This window comes from Oryctolagus cuniculus, chromosome 16, assembly GCF_051225735.1.
Source record: "Oryctolagus cuniculus isolate XC-2025 breed Fujian yellow rabbit chromosome 16, ASM5122573v1, whole genome shotgun sequence".
Lineage (NCBI taxonomy): Eukaryota > Metazoa > Chordata > Mammalia > Lagomorpha > Leporidae > Oryctolagus > Oryctolagus cuniculus.
The window spans coordinates 76,819,658-76,835,983 of record NC_142882.1 but is presented as its reverse complement, the minus strand read 5'-3'; the positions used below and the strand labels follow the sequence as shown (position 1 = coordinate 76,835,983).

The window sequence follows — 16,326 nt, the reverse complement described above, 5'->3', positions numbered from 1 at the left end:
ATACTGTAAATACTTGCTTTCTAAAACTACAGCAAAGTAGCCACAAACAATAAAAGCATTTGATATAAATACAGTCTTATCAAGATGGAAAGATACAGTAATCTACCAGTACCCTCCAAGAAGTGTCATAAAGAGTTTCTTTAAAATTATAAATCATTAGAAACACATTCACCCTCCAGCCAGGAGAACCACAGGTCTAATGTGTCAACCACGGTACATTGGGGAGAATCGCATGGGGACAACTCAGCTTTTATTATTTGTAATGGCTTGGGTTGGGTTGAGACCCTGAACTCACAATCAAAGCGTCAGTGAGAAACTGGTTGACACTTTCAGTAATTACTGAGAAAGGAAGATATTTTGTTTCAGTGGATCAACTTACCTATTCAGGCTAAATCTTGAAAACAGAGCTCTGACAGCGATAGTACTTTTAGTTAAAGCAAAAGCAAATGGAATCTCTTAAGCAGTCAAAACCCATACAAGTGCCCATGCAAAGCAATCAGGAGCATGGTTCTTGTGTTTTATTGACAGAGATCATTTTCAGCTCTCCTATCTTAAAGAATCTTTAAAACATTCATAAATCTACTTTCTCCAAATTTTTACAAATAGAAACCTGATGGTAATCAGTTACAAAGACAAATTAAAAATAGAACTCAGGATCCAGCATCCATGTACTATGTCCAGGCACCGAACTAGTGACTTGCAAGTATTAGCATTATCTAATCATCACAATTCTATGATGAAGATCCATTTTACACTTCCAATCCAGCGCCCTGCTAATGGCCTGGGAACAGCAGCAGAAGATGGTGGGCCCTGGCCACCCTCATGAGAGGCTTAGATGAAGCTCCTGGCTCCTGGCTTTGGCTTGGCCAACCCTGTCTGTAGTGGCCATCTGGGGAGTGAACCAGATGGATACAAGAGTGCTCTCTCTGTCTTTCCCCTTTTCTCTGTAACTCTGACCTTCAAGTCAATAAATAAATATTAAAAAAAAAAGATATTTTACAGACAGGAAACATAAGGCTTTCAGGGCTTGTTGGTTCACCTGTCATTCAGCTGCTATGAGAACCCAGTTTCTGTATGACCCCCATGATGCGATACTACTCACCAGTTGATTTTAATTAGCCATGATGGATTACCAATTAAGAGTCAGCCTCCTACTGCCCAGTGTCTGTTGCTGGTCCCTCTTCAAGCGGGGCCTGCTGCTTATGTCCTGTTAGCACAGTGTCCCAGAAGCCCTTGCCTGCAGGTGCGTGTATCGCTGAACCAAAGCCTGCAGCTCCCTGAGCCTCGTGCTGATACCCTTGGAAGTCTAGGGCTCAGGGAGATTTCTTTGTGCCAGGGGTGGCCCCAAGTTTAAGTGGTGGCATTATGTTCCTGGGCCGCATTTCTTCTCCATCTCTTTGCTTGTGATAAACAATAACCTACTAGGACCTCAGGAAGTTGTTCTGGGCTAGGAAACAGCAGGAACAGCTTTGGGTGAAGCAGTCCCGGGGTGAGGGTCCACGTTCTGTTCTTCATAAGCTTCAAGAAAGACCCATTTCGTCAAGGAAATCATCCGTCTCCGACCCAGGATGATTTAACAATAATGCCTTGAGTTTCTTACACTGAAACTTTGAGCCTTTTGTCTAGTTTAGTAATTTTGTTTCTACGGGCTGAGTATCCCTTATCCAAAACACTTGGGACCAGAAATCTTCCAGATTTCAGAGTTTTTCAGGTTTTAGAACATTTACGTAGACTATTTACATAGATATTTACATTTACATTTCTATTTACATAGAACTGAGCACACCTGATCCAAACATCTGAAATTCAAAGTATTTTGAGCACCATTTTTGGACTTTAGGATGCGGGGTGCTCAGCCTGTAGTGTGTGTTTTTGTGTTCCCCCTAATTCTGTGTGAGGAGCTTCGTGGAAGTGCTGGGACCCAGCCCAACACTCCTTCCCTCTCTGGGCTCCACAGTTCTATGTGTTAGGCCCTCATGGCCCCTGCCTGAGTGGAGCCGAGGCTGAGGTCCTGCTGACCCCCCCGACTTGTTCTCTACAGCGGCTTTTGTCTGTTGGCTTGTAGCTGCTTTGTGCACATCTCGGATCTCACAAGATCTCAGGATCTCATTGCAATGGCTGTAGTAGCTCATAGAAAGGAAAATACTATATTTTTCTAGAATAGTTGGGAATTTGTCCATGACAGTTCCTTGCTGTGGTCTACATTCTCTCTTACTCTATGTCTACTAATAATGATGTAAACAAAAAGGAAAGAGGCTTTGCTTTCTAGGATATAACTTATTGATCACAGAGAGCTAAGGAATCTGGGATTAGGCTAAATGCTTATTAAAACTTTCTTTCTCTGACAGAGACCCACATATGCTTTAAGCCTTGAAACTTTTTATGATTTTATTTTATGTATTTAAAAGACATAGTTACAGAATGAAATGGGGAGAGACAGACAGAGATCTTCCATCTGCCGATTCACTCGCCAAATGGCTATAATGGCCAGGGCTAGGCCAGGCCAAAGCCAGGAGCTAGAACTCCATTTGGGTCTCCTACATTGGTTGCAGGCATCCAAGTACCTGGGCCATCTGTGCTGCTTCCCCAGGCACATTAGCAGAGAGCTGGATCAGAAGTGGAGCAGCCAGGATTTGAATCAGTTCTCATATGGGATGCCAGCATCACAGGTGGCAACTCTACCTACTGCACCAAAATGCCAACCTCCATGCCTGAATATGTTTAAGAAATATGGTAGAGGGGCCGGTGCCATGGCTCACTTGGTTAATCCACTGCCTGTGGTGCCAGCATCCCATGTGGGTGCAGGGTTCTTGTCCCAGTTGCTCCTCTTTCAGTCCACCTCTCTGCTATGGCCCAGGAGGGCAGTGGAGGATGGCGCAAGTCCTTGGGCACCTGCACCCACATGGGAGACCAGGAGGAAGCACCTGGCTCCTGGCTTCAGATCGGTACAGTGCCGGCCATGGTGGCCATTTGGGGAGTGAACCAATAGAAGGAAGACCTTTCTCTCTGTCTCTCTCTCTCACTGTCTGGCTCTATCTGTCAAATAAAAAAAAAAAAGATCTATAGTAGAATGTGTCTAATGATAATAACATTAAATCCATATGCTAAAAATATTGATCCATAAATCACGTTATGGCATATATGTGTGAATTATGCACATGTATACAGATAATATGTGTGCGGTGTATTCATTATAAGGGACACTTCAACAAGTTTCTGGGAAAGTGAACTTAAAAGATCCAATTATTTTGGTGCAAAAAGACTTAGAAAGCCATGGATAGGTATTTGCCGTGAGCTTTCTGAAGACCTCGTGTATGGTACACATGCACTACCCATAGCAATCACTAGGAAATACTGTCCCCTCATTTGCCAGAGGAGGAAGTGGAGGCACCAAGAGAGCAGGGACTTGTTTCAGTTAACACAGCAGCTGCTGGGTGCTGGGGCCACCGTCTGGGTTTTCAGCCCCTCGATGCTGCTGTCTCCATGACTGGGTCCTTCCTGGGTGATGCCGGAGGGCCTTCTAATTCTTGCAGCACCTCAAAACTCAGCATCAAGGACACTTGGTAGAAGGTTGGCTTGGTTGAGAAGAGTGATAGAGCAGGTCTCGGTCAACAGTGTCTTGTCCCTGGTTGTAGCACCTCCTGATTGTCTGTAGTTGGGCCTCTCACTTAAACTCAATCTCCTTTTCCTTATCTATAAAATGCAGATGATAACCTCTGCCCACACACTTCACTGAGGTAGCACGAAGACATGACATAATGGGTGTGCAGACATTTGAAATCTCCTGAAGTCCTGCAGAAATACTCAGGATTTTTCATCTGGTCACAGGTGATTTTGAAACGCCAGGCTGAGACTTTGTCACTTTGAGCCTGGGCTTCTGTGTCAGTGTCCTTCAAACAAATTCACACGCTGGTCTGTTTTGGTTCCTTTTCCGGGGCATTGAGAAGTGGTAAACCACCCCCCGCCCCTTCGAATACGATCCTCTCACTGGTGTCATAGAGAGGATCTCACTCCCTTTTCTTCAGAATCCAGAAGTAGTAATTCTGTTTCTTCCCTCCAATCTAAGAAAGTAGGATCCTGTATTGCCAATGACAGTTCTCTTTCTATATTTTCACCACGTGGCATCAGAGTTGCTCAGAGTGGAAGAGGTCTCTTCTGACCTGGACCAAGACCTCATGTGTCAGGATGAAGGGCCTGCCTGACATCACCCAGCAAATGAGGGCCAAGCTGGGCCCGGCAGCCCAGTGTCCTGAGCCCAGGCCAGCTCTGCACCATGGCCCCGGCCATTGTACTCAGAACTGTCCCTGTCTGGGGTTGGTTTTATGTTTCCCTGTATTACTGCCAGTGCTTCTAAAATGAGCCCCTCCCCTCTCTAAGTGTTTGTCCCTTGTCACTTACAGGAGGCGACTGCATAAGCTGGGCGTGTCGAAGGTTACCCAAGTGGACTTCCTGCCGAGGGAAGTAGTGTCCTACTCCAAGGAGACCCAGACTCCGCTCGCCACGCATCAGTCCGAAGGTGAACCATCTTTTGTTAATTTCCCTATCACTGCTGGAGAAGTTGCTGATGCATAGCACGCTTAGTGTTCATTCCTTGTCTTGCCGTAAGAGATCTTCACAGGACACAAACGTAAAGACTCTGAAAGCCAAGGCTCCTTTGGCTCCAACTGGGAAGGCTCTGGAGAGAGAATCCCAGAGATACTCCCGCCAGGGACCGTGAGCTTTCAGCTGCAGCACCTACTGAGTCACACTAGGTCAAAACCAAAGCACAGTGCAAGAGGGGCATCTCTGTCCGATCAGTGTGCACTGTAAGATTCTCCATTTGCAGGCATCAGCAAACTGCAGCTTAGCACCTTTCCCTAGAGATAGAGGGATTCCAAGACACCCACATCCACTTCCACCTGTGCCCACTTTCTTGCTACAATAGTGAAAGTTTCCTCCCTGACACCTTACGAAGCCTGACATCTTTCATGCGATCCTTCATAGAAAAGCTTCACTGAGCCCTGTTTGCTTTGACAGTTCATGTGATAACACCACCAGGGTTTCTGAGTACAATTCACAGATAATTTCCAAGCAAGCTCTCTCTAGCTAAATGGATACTGAATCCCATACCTCCTTTGTGTGTCCCAGAAAATATCAAGTAGAAAATCTGCATGCAAATCTGAGTGAACCATAGAAATACGCCAATAAGAGAAGTTGAAGGTGATGGATCTGAATGCTATCTAGAAGTCAAAAATTACACCAAAGCAAAACGTGTGTGTGAAAATGGGATACTTGTAAGCTCCACTGTTGGAGACGAACATTGTTATGGGAAGGCAGATTCTCTCTTTACTTTGCTGTTCCATTGTTTGGTGTGGTTAAGAGGACGTTAGGATTCTGGGGTCATCATTTCATAGTAAAGGCTGAACCGAAGCTAGGAGAGTAAGAAATGGTTAGCAGTTCCTGCTTCACTTACAGCAAAGAGATAAATTAGTGCAGTTGGCTTTGGACAAGCTGCAGAGATGTTTGAGTTTAGGTTGTTACTACATGCCATCAAAACAAAGTGAGATCTTGTTGGCTGTTCTATCTGTGGACAGGAACGCTGTTGTAAGGACTTCTCCTTGGTAGCAGGGTGACTGACCATGCTTCAAGCCCTAGAGTCAAAAACATTTTAGGAGCGAACCAGTGGCACCCTCTGGTGGTGATTTTTGAAACCAGCCAGCTTGACAAACTTGAGACCCGAATATTAGCAAGGCAGAAAATAACATCTAGAAAAACCTTTGGGAGTGCAGGGAGTGTATCCTTGGGCCCTCTGACAAGATGCACATGTATACAGATACACAGAGGATCGTTAAAAAGCAACCTCACTACCCAACCAAAACATTTGTTTGAGTTAATTTGCTGCCAGCGGTATGTGCAGAGCTGTAGCCGGAGGTATGTTTATTTAGCCCGAAATCTGCCCCATAACATAAAGTTATACAACTGAAACAGAAGAAGGAGCGAATTATTTTTAAAAATGTGTATACTTAAGATATTGGAAGTGGTACAGAAATATTTACAAGGGAAGATAAATTAAGGATGAAAAGGCATCAGCCCTAAACTTTTACACTGGAACACATCAAAGGAAAAGCCTGTGCGTTTCATTTTATGACTGCAGAGAGAGCTGGGGAGCCCTCATTATGTTGTGGTCTGGGCAGCAGGAAAGGAGGAATTTATTTCTCAGCTGTTGGCAGAAGTTCTTTCTGTTTTGTTAACAAGACCCTTAGAGCTTTTTCTGTGGTGATGGACGTTTAGATGGTTCAAATTCCACAATAGAGATTTGAACCCAAAGCCAGCTACCGGAGCACTTGACGTGAAAGCAATCCCTGATGGCCTTAGACAGGAAAACCTTTGGATTTGGGTTCAGTAAATTGTCTTCTCACCACGGGCAATGCCTTGACCTTGGCTGCTGCAGCCACCCAGCTGCCCGGCTGCCGGGGGTGCCTCATGCCCGCCCCTCACCTGCTGTGTGAAGGTGGTCGGAGGAGGAGCGTGGAGGGGAGAGCAGTCGGCAGTGTGGTTCTTCCACAGGGCAGGTTTGAGTTGGCTCCTGGATTGCGGCTGCAGCCATGGCAATGTTTTCACGACAACTCCAGCCTTTCAGAAGCAAGAGTCTACTCACTACTGAATTTCATGACACAGTGAAGCTCTTGGAAAAGGGGACTGAAAGATAAGTTTCAGGCTGGTGTTTGGAGCAGCAATTAGGATGCCCACATCCCAGGTCACAGGTTTCAGACCTGGCTCCGCTTCTGATTCTGCTATCCTGGTGATGTGCACGCTGGGAGGCACAAAGTAATGGCACAAGTACTTGGGTAGCTGCCACCCAAATGGAAGACCCTACCTGCGTTCCCAGCTGCCAGCTCCCAGCTTCATCCTGGCCCAGATGTGGCTGTTGTAGGTATTCGGAGAGTCAAACAGTGAACTAAAAATCTCCCTTTTTCTGCCTCTCTGTCTTTTAACTAAATAAAACTTGGTTATTTTTGGTGCAAAAATTTTTGAAAATCATGCATTTTTCCCATAATATGCATTTGCTATGAACTTTTAAAGAGCCCTCATGTACATGTTTTTCAAAAATTATTTTTTGCACAAACTTATCTTCTAGTTCCATTTTCCCTAGATTTTCTTAAAGCACCCCATTGGAGATCCGTGCCACCCTGTTGTTGTTCATACTCTATGAAGGCATGCTGAATATCTTTAAGTCACTGTTTGACTATGGAGTTTCATTAGATTCAAACAAATGATCTCAGAGCACTGATTCATGCTACTTCTGTTGCCTCCAGTTTCTTACACAATCCCATTTTGCTTTTTTAAGTGAAGGGGAAGGTACTTTGGACTTGTTCTAGCTTAAGCCTCTTTTCTCCCCTCGCCACTCTGTTGAGGCCCTCTTTGTGGTATTAACTGTGGTATGTCCAAAGAAACACAGCAGAGAATGACTTAAACAAGGAAGATTTAAGAATCCAGTGCCTAAGAATACTGTTCTTTCAGCAAGGCTCGGTCTCCCTTGTCTGCTGAGATAGTTCGTTGCAGGGAAAGAGGGCCGAGCATGGGGAACGGTGATTTGGAGCAGGCTATCTCTACCTCCACGATGTTGCAAAACAGATGCGTTTGATTTCCAAGAGTAAGAAAAGAGAAAAATTACGGTTTCCTGCCAAATTGGCTGTGCTTAACCTAGTATTAACATCTTCCGGGCCTGTCTGTGCACTCCCGAGGTTAGGGAGCCGGTCTTCGGCGTGGTTGCTGAGGTGAGTATCTGACTAGTTCACAACAGGCAGCCTGCAAATGCTGTTGGGTGACAGCGGTGTTACCAGACGTCCCAGAAACCCCGAGTTCTGTATGGCCCCAGGGGAATGAGAATTTCTCAGCTGCTGGAAAGATGTGTGCTAACCTGGAGGAACTGGGAGGAGGCTTCTACAAACTGGTGAAAGTCTTGAATAATTCTCTTTTTCTCCTCTTACGATGTCTTATAAGTGGGGATTCTGTGGCCTTGTCTTGGCTGCTCCTTCCCTCTGCATCCCTTCTATGCAGACACTTCCATCAGCTCTGTTTCCCAGCTGGGATGCTGTTGCTTGTGTGTGGCTTTCTTCGGGAGGACTCTCGAGGGTCGGCTCTTTGGTGACTCCTCTGTTAGTCAGCATCCCTCCTCGGGCTGCGGCTTAGTCTGTCTCCCCCGTACCGTGCTATGTGTGACTCTTATTTATGTCTCTGCCTCTTCGAATGGGATCTCCTGGTATCTCAGCTTTCACACCCAACACTGTGCTTGGTGCAAAGAAAGAGCTCAGTAGACATCAATGGAAGAAACTAAGAGTGGGATGCTACCAGAGGAATAAGGAAGAGAAAAGGTATGTGGATTTCAGGGAGAATGGAGTGTGATCCGTGCTTCAAGGCGGCAGGGGCTTTATGGGCTTTTAAGAAAAAGTCATGGAAGTGAGAGTCATGGTTCCATTTCAGCCAGTTTCAGATCCCAGGCTGGTGCCGCCACTGACCACCTCTAAACATAAAAGAGGAAGTCACTCAGGCAGTCTGAGTTGGCCCAGGATAGAGCAGAGCAGTCTTCCCAGCTCTGGCCTTGTAGAGATCCCATTGCAATGTTTGAGTTTGCAAGAGGTGTGCAGAAAGGTTGGCTACGCAAGGCTCTTGTTTCAACTTTGCAGCACTTTTTTTTTTAAAGATTTATCTTATTTATTTGAAAGACTGGGCTACAGAGAGAGGTAGAGATGGCAACAGAGAGAGGTCTTCCATCCACTGGTTCACTCCCCAGATGGATGCAATGGCTAGAACTGAGCCAATCTGAAGCCAGGAGCCAGGAGCTTCTTCCGGATCTCTCATGTGGATGCAGGGTCCCAAGGACTTGGGCCATCCTAAGCTGCTTGCCCAGGCACATTAGCAGGGAGCTGGATTGGAAGTGGAGCAGTCAGGACTCAAACTAGAACCCATATGGGATGCCAGTGCTGCAAGTTGGGGCTTTAACACAATACATCACTGTACCAGTCCCAATAGCAGCACTTTTTTTGTTTTTAAAGAATGTGTTTTTTAGTAGGTTGAGAATTTCTTCCGTGACTCCCCATGCTCACTAGTATATGAAGGTACTTCAAAAAGTTCATGGAGGGGCCAGTGTTGTGATGTAGAAGGCAATGCCAGCACCCCGTATAGGTACTGGGTACTGTCCCAGCTGCTCCACTTCTGATCCAGCCCTCGGCTGATGCCCCTGGGAAAGCAGCAGAGGATGGCCCAAGTCCCTGGGCCCCTGTTCTCATGTGGGAGGCCTGAAAGATCTCTCTCTCTCTCTCTCTCTCTCTCTCTCTGTGTGTGTGTGTGTGTGTGTAACTCTGCCTTTCAAATAAATAAATCTTTTTTTTTTAAAGGAAAAAAAACTACACATGGGTTTAAAAAATTTTTTACACCAAAAGTAAACTCGTTTTAATTCCATTTTCCATAGACTTGTTCTGTCACTCTTGTAGTTCCTCCGTCGTGTTGGCCACATCTCAAGTACTCTTGCAGCACAGTGCTAAAGGCTCCTGTATTGGACAACTCAGGTCCACTCATGTGCCGAAGCTCCGACTCAGGCCAGCTTCATGTTCACCAGGGCTAGGCGGCCGGCCTTGGCTGCACACCTCCTGACTTGTGTGGAGTCCCTCTTGGTGAATAGTGGCCTCATGATTTTCCTCCTTTCTGGGAGGACCCGTAGCCAAGCAGGCGATAGATGGCTGGACCAGAACAAAGTTGTATTCCCAGCAGGGAAGTCTCAGTGAGAGCCTCCTGCTGTCATGATGGAGACAGCTGTGGGAACCCCTGGGTCTCCCTTCGCAGTCCGGAGTGGAGACACTGGGAGCTCGTCCCCTTAACCCGGACCTTCATGCTGTCAGAAAGGCCCCAAGCCTGTGTGTGACCTCTGTGTTAATAACCTCTGCCTCTGATGCCGCCTTCTCCTCTCTCCTTCTGTGTAAGGTGACAAGAGACCACAGTTAGCACTGACTTCTAAATTGCTGCCAGTTGAGTTCTAAATCTGCTTACACCTTGGTGGCCCTAGGAGCATAATTATTTGATTTTTTTAAAAAAAGCCAAATAAAATGAGTTCCCTGAGAATACAAGTGGAAATGTTTCTGTGAACCTTAAGTCTGAAATAAGGCTATTCTTACAGATATAATTTCTTAATGGAAGCCATGCATGAAACACTGGGGGAAAAATGGGCAGTGTGCTACCACCTCAATGCAAGCTGTTCAACTGGCTCCCAATTTCCTGGGCCTCACGGTCATTATCTGAAATTATTATTTAAAAGAATGTGTACATGTTTGGTGACAAGCCATGCTGACATCAGGGTGCAAATTAAAACTCCCTAAGCTCAGGGCAGGCATTTGGTGCAGCGGCTGAAGTCACTGCTTGGATGCCTGCGTCCCGTAGTGCCTGGGTCCAGTCCTGGCTCCTCCACTTCGGATCCAGCTTCCTGCTGATGTGCATCCTGGGAGGTAGCAGATGATGGCCCAAGAACTTGGGGCCTAGCGGTCATGTGGTCCAGCACTGGTTGTGCTGCACATGTTTAGGGAGTGAAGCAATGGATGAAAGACCTCTGTATGTCTCTCTGTCTCTGTCTCTGGCTCTTTCTCTCCCCCTTTCTGCCTTTCAAGTACAAATGAAAATTTAAAATCCCTAGCCTAACTGATCTTACCTTTTAATCCTTAGGTAACAGCTGACTATTCTAGAGAAACAATTACCTTACTTTGCATTTTTGAAATATGCCTAATATTCCTCCTGTAAAACTTATTTGAAGTCTTACTCCTCTTTGAAAACAAACTGTGGAACCCCAGCCCCTTGTTAATGAAGGAATTGGTGGAACCTCTCCTGGAATATGAGTTTCTTTTAGAAATGTCAATCCCATATCATCTTGGCAAGTTTCTTGGAAGTCAAAAACCTGTAGTCTATATAAAGAACATGGCTATTTCAGACCTTTTTCTTTAAGAGCTTATATTGAACAGATATAATTTTCCATTTTTTAAAAAGATGACTTTTTCCTATCACTGATCTACTTTTTCAGGTATGGTCAAGAGAGGTTTCATGGTTAAATTCTCAATTTAGATAGAAGACTATAGTACATGTTGACTAAGACATTGTCAGTCATGATATCCCATAGGTCAAGCCTCAAGATAAATGTTACGTATTTTTAAGGCACCCAATAATAATATCATTGCTGGTACAAGAAAATCTCACTCAAGGAAACTTTTTATCCAGGATATTCCTTTCAATGAAAAACAAAAAGTAGATAAATGGCAGCTAAAAGTTAAACCAGAAATATAATAAGAAAGATAAAATACAGAGCAAGACGTGGGGTCACTGGACATGCTGGGAGGGACCATAGTCTCAAAATGAAATTGTATCTAAATACTGTACTTAGGAAAACTGGAAAATGAATGGTTATATCTTAGGAAGGTGGCCTGGGAATTTTCGTTATAACTATGAATTAACCAGATAATTAATCAACATAGTGCATTTTCTTAGCACTAGGGCAGGGGTTTGATTTGTTTTGTGTATTAGTGGAATTTAGAAGTGAAAGGTTTTGAATGCAACAAAAACACTGTCCTTTTAAGGTTGCTATTATGGATTCCTTTCTTTGCTGTTTCATACAAGCTTAAGATGAGGCATGCAGTTCAGTGGAAGATGATGATGTGGAGGTTCATGTCAAGGATACAGAAGCACATCTGAGATTTTTTTTCTAATTCCAAGGTTCACACATGACATGGGATGACCTAAGTACACTTCACTGAGAAAATAACCAATATCCCGATTTTAACACTGGTACCAAGTTACTGTCCAATCATGGATCAGTAACGGCTTCACACAGGCACATTCACCAACCCAGGCCTTCATCCCTAATAACACATATGATATGTGTTCATATGCTTCATATGTGTTCATATGTTCATGTGTATCATATGCTTGCATCATGTTTGATATTTGATGTGGGGGCACACGGATGGCTTGACATGGCTCATGGAGGAACCTTAGCTGTCTGCCAGACAAGGGAAGAAATACAGCGAGGAAAAGGATAGGATCTGGGAGAATTTACAGTTTCCAACATTAGAACTAATGGTTAATTTAAGCAGAGAGTTTGAATGGAAGATAGTCTAAATCTCATAGAAGATAGGCAGAAACCAAGAGAAGCTAGCAAGATGAGTGCCAATAACTGCAACAAAATAGAAAGCTTTCAGTGAGTGTATGACTGGTGAACATAGAGGTGTGCCAGGGAAGAAAACAGTGATTCCGAGAAGACAAGTCTATATTCTCCCCCATGACAGAGAAGGACCAGTTTGGCTCATTCTGCATTCAGGATACTGTCCAGTATTGGAGGTTGAGGTTTATCTCTGGGAGGCCTATAGCCGGGACAGTTGTAGTCAAGGCAACTGAGCCATTGTGTAGCCTACATTCTTGTAACCGTATGTATGGAGCCAGACACAGGAGGACGATGAACGTTATGGAACAGGTCAGCTCTTCCTTCTGATTAAAAGAGCCTTTTTTCACAATACATACCATTAAAAATTGTTCATTCAGGGCTGGCACTGTGGTGCAGCAGGTTAAACCATGGCCTAAAGGGCATTGGTTCATGTCCCGGCTGCTCCACTTCCAATCCAGCTCCCTGCTAATGTGCCCAGGGAAAGCAGCAGGGGATGGTCTGAGTGCCTGGGCCCCTGAGCCCATGGTCGAGACCCAAAAGAAGCTTCCAGCTCCTGACTTCGGCCTGGCCCAGTCCCTGTCATTGCAGCCGCTTAGTAAACCAGTGGATGGAAGATCTTTAACTCTGCCTTTCAAGTAAATAAATAAATCTTTATTTAAAAGATTTTTAAAATTGTTCATTCATTCATTCATTTGTATTTGCAAGGGAGAGAGAAAGAGATCTTTCATCCATTGTTCACTCCCCAAATGCCTATAACAGCAGAATGGGCCAGGACAAAGCAAGGAGCCCAGAGTGCAGTTCAGATCCCCATGTAGGTGGCAGAGACCCAGGTACTTGAGCCATTAGCTCCTTCCCCGAAGGGTACACATGAGCAGGAAGCTGGAAATGGAACTGGAGCCGGGACTTGAACCTGGGTATTCCAATCACAGTTTCAGTGGCCCAAGCTGCTTCTCAAGCACTGTGCCAAATACTCCTCCAAAGCATAACTTTTGATGGTCCATGAATATTATGTCACCACAGATCTATTTTGAAAGGTCTCTCCATACTTTTTCCCTAAACCTTTTATCACCTGCATCTCCTAACCTAAGTCAACATAGTAGTCATTGCTCATGGACTCTTATAGACAGATGCTTCTCCCATAGGAGGGGTCTTCAAAGCGTTCTCAGAAATGTATAATATGAAAAATTACATATGAATCCCACCATTTTTGACCCCCAAATAAACATTTTTTAAATCCATTGTCCAAGAACCTATTGAAATTCCCCAATGAAATTGTTCTTTCAATCAATGCAAGCTTTAGCAAGTGATAACCATAGTTCCTTGTTTTTTAAGATTCATTTATTTTTCTTTGAAAGTCAGAGTTACACAGAGAGAGAAGGAGAGGCAGAGAGAGAGAGGGAGAGAGAGAGAGGTCCTCCATCCTCTGGTTCACTTCCCAATTGGCCGCAATGGCCGGAGCTGCACTGATCTGAAGCCGGGAGCCAGGAGCTTCCTCCGGGTCCTCCCACATGGATGCAGGGACCCAAGGAATGGACCATGTTCTACTGCTTTCCCAGGCCATAGCAGAGAGCTGGATCAGAAGTGGATTAGCCAGGACTCAAACTGGTGCCCATACGGGATGCCAGCACTGCAGGCGGCGGCTTTACTCACTACGCCACAGCGCCAGCCCCGATAGTTCCTTTCACTCAACTGTGATTATGATGATTTTGTTTCTGTACTGAGCTTCACACCTACACCTATATGGGGGTTATTCAACAAGCAGCCTACCTATAGCTTACACCAGCATGTAACTTACAGCTTCCTAGAGCCCAGGCCCAAGTGTCTTCTCTTTGGACAGCTTGTCACAGGACAGTTCTCCTTAGGCTAAGGGAGGAGTGGCAGAGTCATGGGAGTAAGAACATTGGCTCATGTGTGTTGTTTGCTGCAGCCCAGCACAGAACACCTGCTTGGGACAGTGAGGTAACACTGACTTAATGGTGAGGTGGACCAGATGATGCTCTAGTTCATAATACGTAGTTTGTTTTCCACAGTCAGCTGGTATCTCATGGTCAATATTTAATCTCTACTTGATTCCAGTAGCAAACCAAGACCTCTCTCTTGAAAGGAGAGCAATAGGGGCCAGCGCCATGGCTCACTTGGTTAATCCTCCACCTGTGCTGCTGGCATCCCATATGGGCACCGGGTTCTAGTCCTGGTTGCTCCTCTTCCAGTCCAGCTCTCTGCTGTGGCCTGGGAGTGCAGTAGAGGATGGCCCAGGTGCTTGGGCCCCTGCACCTGCATGGAAGACCAGGAAGATGCACCTGGCTCCTGGCTTTGGATTGGTGCAGCGCCGGCCATAGTGGCCATTTGGGGGTGAACCAACAGAAGGAAGACCTTTCTCTCTGTCTCTCTCTCTCATTGTCTAACTCTACCTGTCAAAAAAAAAAAAAAAAAAAAAGGAGAGCAATAACACAATGAAGAGGCTACACTATTGCTCTAAAACCTAATCACCTCTTCTGTGATTTCCATGTTAGGGACCTTTGATTTGCCACAGATACTTGGGGCATCACTGGATCAGCTGGGCCATAATTTCTAAATTATAGCCACTTAAAAGTAGAATCCCATCACAGCACCTGGTAAATATATTGAATAGTTACATGAAAACATTGAAGAGTCGATCTTCAAAAGCCAGACTGGCCCTCCAAGCATTTTCATTGAGTATTGGAGACAGGCATCCTCATATGCTTTAAAGTTTACTAAAGCACTAGAAACCAAAGAAACCTTCCTGATACAGTAGTTTCCTGTGTTTTCAAAGATGTTCTCCCATCCCCTTGCCCAAGGACTCACAAGTGTTAACTAGGTATTGAAGGTACCAACTACAGCCTACTACTCTCCAGGTCCTGCTGGCCTCACGTCCTACTCTGAGGGTGAAATTGTCAAGGAATATGGAGACAACCAGAGCTCAGCCCTGATGTAGGATGCTGAAGCTACAAAGAGGAAGGAGGTGGGTTTCCTTTGGCTGTGAAGCAAGGGTTATTGTAGAAAGTGATTTGGGGGTGCATCCAGGATCCCCATATTCTGCCCTGAATTCAATTTCTCATTATTTCTTGATCACTACTATCACTTTCAACTAAGTTCCCTGGTGATCCTGGCCATTAAACAGACTTCATCCAGGAACACACAGAATTTAAACTTTCAGGAATGGGACTCTGTCAGGTGAAACAAATAGCTAAATAATTTTTCCCATGACAATATTTAATTAGGTGCCATTGAAAAGATCAGAGTATCAAGTTGCCACTAGTATTGAATAATGTAAATAGCACGAAGAATTTAAAGACTAGAATGAGATGGCTACTTCTGAGAGGATAGAACAGTTTAAATAAGTAAATGTGGGCTGATGCAGTAGTATAGTGGGTAAAGCTGCTGCCTGCAGTGCTGGCATCCCATTGGGCGCCAGTTCAAGTCCCAGCTGCTCCACTTCCCATCCAGCTCTCTGCTATGGCCTGGGAAAGCAGCAGAAGGATGGCCAAGATTCTTGGGCTCCTGTACCCACATGGGAAACCTGGAAGAAGCTCTTGGCTCCTGGCTTCGAATCAGCTCAGTTCTAGCCATTGCAGCCATTTGAGGAGTGAACCAGCAGATAGAAGACCTCTCTCTGTCTCTACCTCTCTCTGTAACTCCATCTTTCAAATAAATACAATAAATCTTAAAAATAAGTAAATGGCCGGCGCCGCGGCTCACTAGGCTAATCCTCCGCCTAGCGGCGCCGGCACACCGGGTTCTAGTCCCGGTTGGGGCGCCGGATTCTGTCCCGGTTGCCCCTCTTCCAGGCCAGCCCTCTGCTGTGGCCAGGGAGTGCAGTGGAGGATGGCCCAGGGAGTGCAGTGGAGGATGGCCCAGGTGCTTGGGCCCTGCACCCCATGGGAGACCAGGAAAAGCACCTGGCTCCTGGCTCCTGCCATCGGATCAGCGCGGTGCGCCGGCCGCAGCGCACTGGCCGCGGCGGCCATTGGAGGGTGAACCAACGGCAAAGGAAGACCTTTCTCTCTGTCTCTCTCTCTCACTGTCCACTCTGCCTGTCAGAAAAAAAAAAAAAAAATAAGTAAATGACGGGGCTGGCTCTGTGGCACAGCAGGTTGACGCCCTGGCCTAAAGTGCCAGCATCCCAT

General features: G+C 45.6%; 1 protein-coding gene across 4 annotated transcripts in view; it reads left to right on the top strand.

Moving 5' to 3' along the window:
- DYNC1I1 (dynein cytoplasmic 1 intermediate chain 1) overlaps window positions 1–16,326 on the top strand; it is a 330,192-nt gene that overhangs the window by 81,253 nt on the left and 232,613 nt on the right. For all 4 annotated transcript variants that reach the window (XM_051852963.3, XM_051852961.3, XM_051852964.3 and 1 more), the window contains one exon: window positions 4,401–4,516. In XM_051852963.3, the coding sequence (XP_051708923.1) occupies window positions 4,401–4,516 (116 nt within the window). The remainder of the gene's footprint in view (window positions 1–4,400; window positions 4,517–16,326) is intronic.